This window comes from Gossypium arboreum, chromosome 4 (genome assembly GCF_025698485.1).
Source record: "Gossypium arboreum isolate Shixiya-1 chromosome 4, ASM2569848v2, whole genome shotgun sequence".
NCBI lineage: Eukaryota > Viridiplantae > Streptophyta > Magnoliopsida > Malvales > Malvaceae > Gossypium > Gossypium arboreum.
Genome location: NC_069073.1, coordinates 26,987,800 through 27,000,945, shown reverse-complemented (window position 1 = coordinate 27,000,945; position 13,146 = coordinate 26,987,800). Strand labels below are relative to the sequence as shown.

Sequence of the window (13,146 nt, the reverse complement as noted above, 5' to 3'; positions counted from 1 at the left end):
GACTTATGTTTTGATATAGATTGGTAAGACTTATGAGTATGTATTTGATTGGAATTGATATGTCATGAGTGGCTTATGTTTTGGTTTGGAATTTGGCTGAATTGCTTGCATATATGTTTATTTCTTTACTTGTAGATTGACCCAAATTAGGGTTGCAAATTTGGTTCTGATCATCGAGATTTTCACTTAGCAGGAAATAATTTAAGCCTGGAATTAAACAATAATACCTGCTATCCAGGTTCAAATTGCCTTGGTAAAATTATGGCATCATGCCATGGTTTGGTCTTTTCCTTATACAAACGAGCATTCTCATATGCTTGTGTTTGAAACTCTTCCATCACATTCAATTCTAGCAATTTATTGCCGCTAGCAATAGCCCAATCCATGTTTAGCTTCTTAATCACCCAAAATGCTTTATGCTCAAGTTCAACAAGTAAATGACATGGATTACCGTAAACAAGTTTAAAAGGTGACATCTCTAGTGGTGTTTTAAATGTAGTTAGATATGCCCATAGAGCTTCATCCAATCTAGTAGACCAGTCCTTTCGAGATGGATTCCCCATTTTTTTCAAAATTTGTTTAATACCTCTATTAGAAATTTTAGCTTAGTCATTCGTCTGAGGGTGATATGCTGTGGCAATTCTATGTTTCACCCCATACCTGTGCAAGGAATTGGTCGTCATTTTGCAATCAAAATGGGATCCCTCGTCAATGATAATGACTCTCAGTGTACCAAATCATGTGAAAATGTTCTAATGCAAAAATTTTAATACTGACTTAGTATCATTAGAGGATAGGGCTACTGCTTCTACCCACTTAGAAATATAGTCTACTACTAAAAATATGTATAGCTTACCCATAGATGGTAGAAACATACCCATAAAGTCTATTCCATATACATCAAATAGTTCAATCTCCAATATACTTTGTAACGACATTTCATGTCCTCTGACAATGGCCACACGACTTATAAAATTCATAAGCATCTTTAAATAAACTTGGCCAATAGAATCCTGACTGGAGTATCTTGGCAGTTGTTTTCATCCCTCCAAACTGTCCTCCATATGGAGCTGAGTGACAAAGTTGTAAAACACTATGCATCTCATCATTAGGGACACACTATGCATTTCATCGTTAAAATAGACATAGGCATTAGATTTATACTTGCTCCTAGATCACATAATTGTTTTCCTATATAATGATTTCCAATTGAACATGGGATAGTAAATCTCTCTAGGCCCTTTAACTTTGGAGGCGGCTTATTCATCAATATTGCTGTGCACCCTTAAGTGAGAGCAACAGTCTCAAATTCTCCCAATCTATGCTTCTTCGATAGTATATCCTTTATGAATTTCACGTAATTGTGCATTTGCTCCAAAGCATTGATTAGTGATATGCTAATATGGAGTTGCTTCAAAACCTCTATTTTTTTTTTAAAATTGAGCATCTTATTTAGATTTATGGAATCATCATGGAAAAGGTAAAGGTTATCATCCTTTAGGTTGTTGATATTTTGCTGTGGCATTTTTGTTGGCAACATGATCTGGTTCTGCCACAACATTATTTTCTTATCATTTTTAGATGTTGCATGCTTTTTAGATGGTTTTGGGATCTTTACTTGATTGTTACTTGCATTATCCTATTCTATTGAGGCAGCGTGAACAACATCACCCAACTGAGTCTCGCTTCTAAGGGTGATTACTTTGCAATGCTCCTTTCCTTGTGTTCTTGAATTCTTAGTATCACTAGGCAATGCTTTTGTGGCCATGAATTTAGAGAATTCAATATTTGCCCCACTTGATTTTCAAGCGCTCAAAGAGATGTTGCCTGACTCTGAATTACAACATCATTCTTAGCCATATATTTCTTTAACAAGTTGTTAATAGAATTAGAAAATGGTACTTGACCTTGTTAAGCGTTTTGCCTCCACATAGGATGATTATAACCAAGCGGTTCATGTTGACATTCTGTCTTGCGGCATTGTTGAAATTTCCTACACCTTGATTACCCCAACTAAAGTTTGAATGTTGCTTCCACCCTGAATTGAAGGTGTTGGAATGTAGATTACTATTTCGACTAGAATTACCCATATAGTATACTGACGCTGGGTTTGATGGGCATTCGTTAAACAAATGATTTTCACCACAATAAACGCATGACAACTCTATTGATTTCACCTTATGAATTACAATTGGATTTTTCATGGTTTTAATCATATTAGCTAGAAAAGATACATGGGGTATTAACAAAGTGATTGTATCAAGCTCGATGGTACCAGCAGCTCTCTTACCCATCCAAACTCTCGTGGTCAGATTTTGATAATCATTGTTGACAATCTTTTCGAAGATCTTCCATGCTATAAGTTTTATCCAACAATGTACCATTGCAGACGCATCAACTACCATCCTTGTGTGCGTATTCAACCAGTTATAACACAGCTCCATGTGAGTCCAGTGTTGGAATCCATGCATCAAAGATTTTTGAGTTAAGTCTTTAAATCATTACCAAGCTTCATATAGTGTTTCATCCTTCAATTACCGAAAAGATGTGATTTCGTTTCTCAACTTGGCATCCATAGTTAGTGGATTATACCGTAGCAAAAATCTCTGGCAAAAATCATGCCATGATGCCACTATTCTCGACGGTAAAGCATTTAGCCACGCTCTCACAGATCTAAAACATTACCCATGTCAACTCGATTTGCTAAGCTTGTATTGTTGGTCTGACTATACCTAGATTCAAATCATCTAGCATTGGGATGACATGCTCTCTACTTGACCTATCTCGTTCATCCACCACACGCCAAACGGGAGGATTTTCATTGTGATCATTTGGATTACCATTAAGATCTTTCCTATTTCCACACATTTTTCTCAATTCTTTTCTCTTTCTCTGTAAGGTTTTGTCAATCTCTAGATAAAAAAGGTATTTTTTGTTAGCAGGAGTGCCTCTTTTCATGCACTAATGGCAAACTTATAAAAAGTAAATACAAAGTTAAATAAAAACTATTAAGAAAAATAATCAAACCAAATTTCACCAAATTGCTAATCCCCAGGAACAGAGCAAAATACTTGTCTTGTGTAAAATGATATGTGATTCTGTGCAAGTATACATGTCGGTTCAAGTAATAAAGTGATGAGTGAATATCATTCCCACGAGGATTGGATTGAGGCACAAAATTGGTCATGTTATTATATTAAAATGCGATTAATACTATGGAAAAGTTAATAATAAATATCCAGTGGAAATTAGTGGAGTAAGGATGTAAGCAATATGTGAAATTAATGAATAATTGGAAATGGTATGGCAAAAGTGAAAGTAGAAATTTAATGGAAATAAAGAGAGGGATTATCCAAATAAAATGTAAACAAAGAAATAAACAACTAAATATGTTGTGACAAAGATACTACGAATGGAATAAGGATAGAGTGGTGTTGATTTGGAAGGTCAAGATTACCCAGAATCGACCCCGACTATCAATAATGCCTTAGTAAAATTGTATCTACTTTACTGCAAGAAGAGTTCTAAAATGACCTGCCTCTCGCAAGGAAAAAGCCACAAATTACCTTGCTTGTGTATAGAGGATTTTTAGATATCATGCACGGGCTCCTTCTGTATGATCGTGACTCTATGTCTACAGTCGACTACAAGTGTCTATCGAATACTTGCTCACCTCATTTAATTTTAATCTAACCAATCCAACCCTTTTGGATTTAGAATCAGATTATAAGTATGTAAATAGTCTTTTATGTCTAGAGATTGTTGCAATTTAATTAAGCAATAATAACAATCAAATGAAATAGTAAAGTAAATCAGATATATAATGCATCAATAAAAACAGTTTAAGGTTTCATCGAAAGTAATCCCAACCCTATGAGATTTAGCTTATGGGTTGGGTAATAAAAATTTGAGCTAAAACATTACTTGACATCATGATCAACCACTCCAATTCAATCTTTTGAAGGAAGACCTAATGGAAATAATAGAAGAATGTTGGGAAATAGCTTTTCCTTGCCCAGTACAAACTTTGGCAATACACCGTCTTATGACAGCTAAAGAGGACTACTTTCATCATATTTTCTTTTGCACAGCCGAACCCTTATCCACGCCTTAGGATCTGTCCCACCTTTTGTTCATTGTTTGTGAGGTCCCTTTTATAAGTTTTTGTAGATAGATTAGGCTAGGGTTGGCTAACAGCTCATGATTATCTTCTCCTCTTTTAGGGGTTTTAACTGGTACAAGTTTGAATTTGAATTTGAACTGGGATTACTGCAAGGAAAATGTTGACTTGGTCTTCCTGGCATTACTATAGCATCTGTGTTGGCAAACTATTTGCACTTTGCCCTGACAAAGCTTCACTTCTTTATTTCCTTAATCCAAAACTTGTTCCCACGACATCAACATAAAAAACTCCACCACAGGCAATTAAAATCACCTAATTCCACCACATTCCAAGTCCTAATGCCATATTAAAAATGGTAACAAAAAATGTAACAAAATGTACTTAAGTAAAAGCAATTAGCTAGGTCTAAAGGCATGAAATATAACTCTTTTCAAGGGTTACCAAAGGAAAAATGTGAGCAAATGAGATTATAGATGTGTTTGAGCTCAAAACCTTATATTTTAATGATATTGTTTGAATTCTTGATATGTATATTTGTATTACATAATGATTTTGTATGTGATAAGGAATTGAGGTAAGTAAATGTTTGTAACATCTCGAAATAGGGCCTAGTCAGAATAGTGGTTTTGGGACCACAAATATGACGTTAAAATAATTATTTCATGGTCATTATGAGGTCTAGGATATAGAAATATGTATGTGTTAAAGTTTCATGAAGAAATTATATGTGTAAGGTGTCTAATTGGAAATTAAGGACCAATTTGAATAAATTGAAAAACTTGGATTCTAGAAGCAATTTGTATGAAATTACTTTGGAATGTTAATTAGAGGTCCTTAAAGAGTAATTTTCCCAATTTCTAAGTTTTGGGGCAAAAATGGGCATGCATGGAAAATTTGGAAAGGCTAGTAAGGAAGGGCATTTTGGTCATTTGGTTAATTAATAAAATAAAAAGGGAAAATCGAGCAAAAAATCACTCTTTTTCCTCTCCATGTTGCTGAATTTTAAGAAGTCTCTATAGCTAGGGTTTTCCAACATTTCAAGCTCAATAGTAAGTGTTCCCTAACCACGTTTTTAATGTTCTTCGTATTTTTGAAACCCTCGTAACATGCTCTATCCATTTCTACCCATATTTCAAGCTATGGTTCATGTTAGAAATTTGAACCATGCATGAGATGGTTGTTCTTTGATGATTTATGGAGGGTTATGACAGTTAGATGTTATATAAACATCTTTTGCTAGGTGATTTTTCATGAAAACACAAAAAGGGGACCTAATTGAAAAAGGTATAAAATATGGGGTAGAAATGTGAAATGGAAGAAAATGTGGGTTTCTATAGGCACGAAAAACATTTGGCTAGGCTCGGGTAACTTAGAAATTTCCTATATTTCATTATACGAGCCTTAGGACTAAATTGTAAATGTGTAGAAGGTTAAGGGCAAATTGGTCATTTTGACTGGGGTGAGTCTTAAGCCGAAAATGAACAATTTGAGGTATTAATAATTTATTTTTACTAATATAGACACCGAGGAACCAATTCTGGAGGTCAACCGTGGAAAACAAAAAGTTTCAGAATAACCAAGACACAAATCCAAAACGACTACAGGTAAGTTTGTATAACCCGAAGTAAACTCTGAATATACTTAAATATATATGTTCTTCAATTTAGATATTCATTGCATGAAAATCCATGAAATGTGGTGGTGTAATTGAAATGGATGATAAATGTCCCAGTTGAAATAAAAAGGGAAATCAGATGGGTAAATTATGGCTTACATGACATGAGATCCTGCATGTGTTGCAGAAAAGGATTTAGCCTTGACAGGTAATCTGATTATCTCAAAATAGAAAGGATCTAGCCTGGACAGGTGTTCCTTGAGTGATCGAGCCTCCCGAAGAATATGGGTGCAATAAGGATTTAGCTCGGACGGGTAATCTGAGTGAGGATTGAATTTAGCCTAGACTGGCAATTTAGATCCTAGCTTATAAGAGCAATTGTCGTAACAAGGGATTTAGGTAATCCCGACATTTCTCTATGAGTTATTACTACGGGGGATTTAGGCTGGACGGGTAATCCTGCCGTAAGATGTAAGGTTCACGGGGGTGCGTTCTTGAGATGATCACTTGTATGACTTGACAGTTATTGGGCTATCCATCGGGATTTCTGATAAGTTCAACGGGATCAACATGAGAAATAAAGAATGGAAATAATAAATTGATGAGCTCATCTAAGACTACTGACATGATATATTGTTATGAGACTAACTTGATGATTGAGTGCATGTGATAGGGAAACTATTTCATGCTTGTTGGAATTATTGCCTAATTATGGTTGTATGCTAATTAACTGGTAAGTTTACTTTCCAGTTATCCTGACTTACTAAGCTTATAAATGCTTACTCCCTCCTCTTTTCCCTGCCTTAAAGAGCTCGTAGACTCATGAAGATTGGAAGACGGTTGGAGAATCAACACACTATCGTCTTGTCCCGCTTTGGTATATAGATACTTTTATTTTGTTTAATGGCAGGTATAGGGATTTTGGTTATTTTGTTATATGTGTCATTTGGCTAGCCAATGTAAGGTTTTAAATGGTATACTTATTCTTTTGTATATGGCCATGAGATGTGGCTCATATTGATGTAGGTTGTAAACCTACTAATGATGCATGCTTATGTTTAAACGATTCCTGAGATATGGTGACGAGGTTTATCATGAATGGATGCTTGAAATGGGACCTAATAATTTGAGAGTAGTCATAGCATACAATGGTATATGGTTATAATATGACCTAAGTGTAAAATATAAAATGTGCTATGTTAATCCCTCATACGAAAAGGATAATTTAGGATGTACTAAACTGATGAGATGAGGCTAATATGTGATGGGTCATGCCAAGGTTGTTTAAGAGTATAATGAGGCAAAGTTAAATACTATTGAAGTCTTTAAGTGTGTATGGATGATAGAGGATGACCAAAGGCTTGGAAAATGACCCTAAAAAGGTCCACACGGGTAGACACACAGGCATGTGTTTAGGTCGTGTGTGACACACAGTTAGCCCCATTGGGAGTGTCGCCTGGCTATGTGTGTAACACCCTTTACCCGTACCCGAGGCCGGGATAAGGTACAAGGTGTTACCGGGCAAACATACAAACATTAAACTAAAATACGGGCCATAAAATTTCATTCATATTTGAAAACGCTCATTCACTTACACATAGTCCCTTATTTGAGTCTACGAAGCCCAAAACATAATTTAGAAAGGGTTCGGGACTAAATCGAGAACTTACAAAAATCTTGGAAATTTCATGCTTTAAGGCTCCACACGCCCGTGTCCCAAAGTCGTGTTCCATACACGGCTAAGACACATGGTTGTCTTTGCCTGTGTGGAATATACCTAGGCTACTTTCCAAGCTTTGGTCAACCTTAATCTCTTACACACTTATACAAAATCAAAAGCATATAACATGCTATTCATTTAATGATTAAATATTCTCAACTAAACCACAAACATAGCATTTGTATGTCACCATACATATGTCTCTCATACTCATTTTACCTTGTTTATTATACTACCACTTATACATTTATACCAAGATTATCATCTTACAAAATATCTTCACTTAATCATCAAGCATTCATATTTAAAACTAGATCATATCTTTATAAAATACCACAATTCAGATCATAAAATAACATGTTTGCTCAAACATTTCAATTCAACTCAATACCCAACAAGCATTACATTGAGACTAGTCATATATATATATATACATGTCATGATACATATCATTCTCTTTCTGCTTTTCTTATAAACACATATCATTTATTTCATTATATCAATATTTCATATACCATAGTTTCCATGTATTCCACATATATTTATTTTCCTCCTCCTCCTCTCCATTCCACATCCTTAATGTATATAGCATTCTTGTAAGTACGATTTCACAATTTACTAATAAATGCTCACATCAAACTATCCACACGAGTCATAGTCACTTACTTATTTATAATTCGAGCTCTGAGCTCCAAATTAAGATCCGTAAATTTCCCTAAAACTAGACTCACATATATTTCCACCATAAAATTTTCATAATTTTGGTTTATCCAATTAGTACAGTTTATTCATTAAAATTTCCCTGTTTCACTTTCTCGATTCGACCTCTTTTCACTAAAATTAATTATCTCACAATCTGTAACTTGGATAATGTTCTTGTTGATTTATCTTGAAAATAGACTCTGTAACACCCCAAACCCGACCCAGACGTTATGGCCGGATCTAACGTGTCACATTGAAGTTTTTAAGAAAACCCATGCCTCTTTCAACGTCCTTCTTATTGTTTTAAAAGATAGCCTTTGCTAAGTTAATAAAGTGAATGGAAGCTGTGTACCAGGTAGCTATCTGAAACTGAGGAGGTGAGCCATGAAGGCTGCTTAAGTACCAAGCTCTTGATTGGATCCAATCTTAGACATGCCCACAACCATTGCCACACTTTGGTGCGAGGTTAGGTTTTGAGAAAAACGAGTTGGAATTCATTTAAGTAGATATTTTTGATAAATCGATTAATTGTATCGTTGCGTTATTTTGAAAACAATTATCATTTTGGAAACACTCCCTAAGTCTAACACATTTTGGATTGTTATTAGTAAAATATCAGGTATAAAATAAAATAATCCCAAAAAAATAATTAAAATGGCCTTATTACAACCCAAAACCAAATAATAATATTAACTAAGATAAAACCTATAAAAAAATAAATCGGTTACTTCTTGCAATTAAAAGAAACAGAAACGGTAGTGTGGCCATCTCCGAGTCCCTCGCAGCTCCAAACCATCCAAGCTTAGGGATTACACGCAGTTAGAAACGGGGTGAGTTTACGAAAACTCAAGTGTAATCCCAACAACAAACAAACAATGAATAACACGATTATCAAGACAATCAGGCCAAAGCCTTATTCAAGAATAATGCGATGCAGGGCTTAGCCCTTAAACAGTAGCAATATGGGCCTAAGCCCTAATTCAGTCTCGATATATACTGGGCCGAAGCCTTTTCATAAATCATATCACTGGCCAAAGCCTTTACTGTAAGTGGTATGGACCATAGGCCCATTTTAATATCACATGTAATATCAATGAATGTATGCAAGCCCATTTGGGGAGACTACTCAACCCACCATCCGCTACTCTCCACCCGTACCAACCAACACACCATGTGGGGAATAACTCAACCCACCCAACCAAACTCTCCACTGGCAGCATAGCTACTTTATCATATAACTGGAGGCCCAGCCTCTTTTAATAACTGGGGCAAAGCCCTTTTCGCACTTCCTCCATTTATATAAAACCCCACCCATGCAACATGTCATGTATGCAGAATGTCATGCCTATATTTGAATCAAACAATCACAATCAAGTCATTCATATCACCAACATATATTCACAATCAAATCCGTCAACCACATAGTCCAAGTCAGTCACTTGCCCACAAGGGCAAAACAGTCATCTAACACCCTAGGGTAAAATGGTAATTTTATCCCACAAGGGTATCTCGGTAATTCTACCCTACAGGGGTATTACAGTAATTCTACCCTACAAGGGTATTTCGATAATTCTACCCTACAGGGGTATTTCGGTAATTCTACCCTACAGGGGTATTTCGGTAATTCTACCCTACAGGGGTATTTCGGTAATTCTACCATACAGGGGTATTTCGATAATTCTACCCTACAGGGGTATTTCGGTAATTCTACCCTACAAGGGTATTTTGATAATTTTACAAGTCAAGGGTATTTCAGTAATTTCACAAATCAGGGGTATTTTGGTAATCTTACAAACTAGGGGTATTTTGGTAATTTTACAAACTAGGGGTATTTTGGTAATTTTACTGATTGAGGGTATTTTGGTAATTTTGTAAACCAAGGATATTTCAGTAATTTTGTAAATCAAGGGTAAAACGGTAATTCTGTAAATTGAGGGTAAAACGATAATTCTGTAAACCGAGGGTAAAATGGTAATTCTATAAATCGAGGGTAAAATGGTAATTCTGTAAATCGAGGGTACTTTGGTAATTTTACAAATTGAGGGCACTTCAATAATTTCGTAAACTAAAGTATTCTAAATAGGGATAACAATACGAATTGGCCTAAAGCCTATTCTCGGTCCAAATGGGCCCACACGCTCGTGTGGCCCTTTTAGCCCAAATCTAGCCACAAATATGAGATTCACCTAGCCTAGTCCAATATTTACTACACAATCAAACAACTTATCCAATTGGGCTCGTAGGCCCTTGGGCCCACATGGCTCTTTTCGGTCCATTGCGGCCCGAAGTAGCCATCCTACAACTAGAGTAGTGAGAAATATACACCTGATAGGAGACTAGAGTTAATCCACGCTCTGAGCACTCTTAGCCGACGCCAAACCCAAACGAGCACGCCATACAGCGAAAGGGATCAGCCAAGAAAGGTACCTTTACTCTCCTCATGGTTCTCTCTATTTAAAACTAGCTTCACATCCACTTTTATGTTAGCTTCCCGATGTGGGATCCTTCCAACATCAGAGTTTAAATTCAACACCAACTCTTGTCGCCCCCTGTCAGCAAAATAAATGCTCTTTGATTGCCATGAGTTTCGAACCCTGGACCTCCTTGCCAACTCTATGACGCCACCTTGCCACTTCACCATGGGCTCTTTTTGTGTCATATTTTATCCCCAATTAATTATAAGGTCTAAAGACCAAAGTCCAGGTTCCCTTAGAAAAAAACAGAATAAATTGCGAGAGCCAAGGCTTGAACCCAGGCTCCCATACAACTTTAATGATGCCACAACCACTAGACTACAAGCTTCCTTGTGTCATTTATTTAACAAAATAATTTAAAAGGCCCTCATCCAAGCATCCAGGCTTTTTTTCACTTAATACCAAAATTTTTGCTAAAGCCTAGGTTTGAACCCAAGATTTCTCCAACACTTCTCAGGGCCATTAACCACTAAAGCAGACATTTAATTGTGTCATTTCATTGCACAGTTAAATACTTATATATAACCTCCTTACGGACCCACACTCGAGGCTCAATACTTCTAGGCCCAAATTCGGGGTGTTACAGACTCATTAGGTATTTTAAAAATATAAGTTTAATCCTCTAATTATTTTTATCCAAATTGTTTTGATTTTCCAAAGTCAGAACAGGGGATCACGTAATCATTCTGAACCAGTCCCACAAAAACATAAATATCTCAAAATATAGAACTCATTTTCTTGCTTTGTTCCTTTTATATGAAAATAGACACATTAAGCTTTAATTTGATATCCCATTCAGTCTCTGATTCAATTTCTACTATTTTTGGTGATTTTTCAAAATCAAATCACTGCTACTGTCCAAAACAATTTTATTGCTAATTCACTCTTTCACACTTTCTTTGTATTAACCTCATTTTAACATACATATCACAAATCATTTTCACCACATTTCATACATCACAAGTATAGGCCCATGATCACAAGGTCACCATAAAATCATCCTCATGTATAACTTACTTGTTTATAACTTCACCACATCCTGGTCACTTAATGAACACATCATTCACATAATCAAGTTCCTGCACTTATTCATCACAAAACTCACAAAGCAATACATAGAGAGTTTCCTGTTGAACACTACGGATCAATCCTTGATACTTGGTGGTTTCAGCACATAGCTCCACCCATCATATAGTTCAGCTCTCTTGTACACTTGGTGAACACTCAGTACCACCCATGTGACCTAGCCAATTTATCTCGTAGCTCTCTTGTCTACATGGTGTCCTTCACCTGGAACCACGCATGTGACCTAGCTACATATATCTCGTAGCTCTATTGTCTACAAGGTGTACACATAGTATCACCCATGTGACCTAGCTACATCATATTGTCTTGTAGCTCTCTTGTACACATGATGTGCACTCAGCACCATATATGTGACCTAGCTACATACTATCTGTATTATCCAATCTTTCCGAAGGTTCAACCGGGATTTCTCTCTCTTTTCCAACAATTTCACTAATCAGGTAATTATCGACAAACATATTTCCAATATTATTATAAAATATCATAATACAACTAAAATTGATGTATTACTTACATATAAACTTACATTTCATTTAATATCAAGACAATAATATTAAATTACACATTGCCTTATTAAAAATCATATGAACTTACAATTTCCCATAATATCCATAATCATAGAAATCATATTTATGTATGATAATTCAATGCACTTCATGTACCATAGACATAATTTTAAATCAATTCATAAACTAGGCACCATAATCATTTAATTTAATATAATTCAATTAATTCACTAAATTTAACTTTTAAATATAAATTACATCATTATTGTTGTATTATTATCATACCAATTTACATACTTTCAACACCTCGAAATCATAATGAATATATCAATTTTACATTGAAACATGCATAAATTAATGCTTATTATACATATGAACTTACCTCGATACTAAAACGGCCATTTTACCAACTTTCCCAATTTTTGATTTTTCTCTCATTCTAGGTTCAAATCTCCTTTTCTGGGATCTAAAATATCATATTTTACTTATTTAATTAATGTACTATTCAAAACAGTCCTTAACTCAAACTTTGGAAAAATTACAATTTTGCCCCTAAACTTTTGTATATTTACACTTTTACCCCTAGGCTCGGGAATTAAACTTCATCCCTTATTCTTATGTTTTAAGACATGCTGATCACGTTTCCCTTCTATGGAAACATCAAATTCTCACTCTAACATATACTTATGACTATTAGGTATTTTTACCGATTAAGCCATTTTACTCGTTTTCACTCAAAACCGAGTAGCACAAGTTGTCTAACATAATTTAAAAGCTCATATTCTATTACAAACAGCAAAATAAACACATTTCACCTATGGGTATTTTTCCAAATATGAACCCTAGCTTAAATTATTGCTAGAATAAGCTTAATCAAATTACCGGGATTCAAAAAACATAAAGAACTTAAAAATCGGGGT

The 13,146-nt window shown here is 35.3% G+C and overlaps 1 protein-coding gene across 1 annotated transcript; it reads right to left on the bottom strand.

Annotated features, from left to right (window-relative positions):
• Nucleotides 1-230: 230 nt before the first annotated feature.
• Nucleotides 231-563, bottom strand: LOC108465009 (uncharacterized). Its single transcript, XM_017765309.1, has one exon. The coding sequence runs from the start codon at nucleotides 561-563 to the stop codon at nucleotides 231-233; it is 333 nt and encodes a 110-aa protein (XP_017620798.1).
• Nucleotides 564-13,146: the final 12,583 nt, after the last annotated feature.

Excerpts from the sequence above, each read along its gene's own strand:
- LOC108465009 (XM_017765309.1), bottom strand. The coding sequence starts at position 563 with ATGGGGAATCCATCTCGAAAGGACTGGTCTACTAGATTGGATGAAGCT.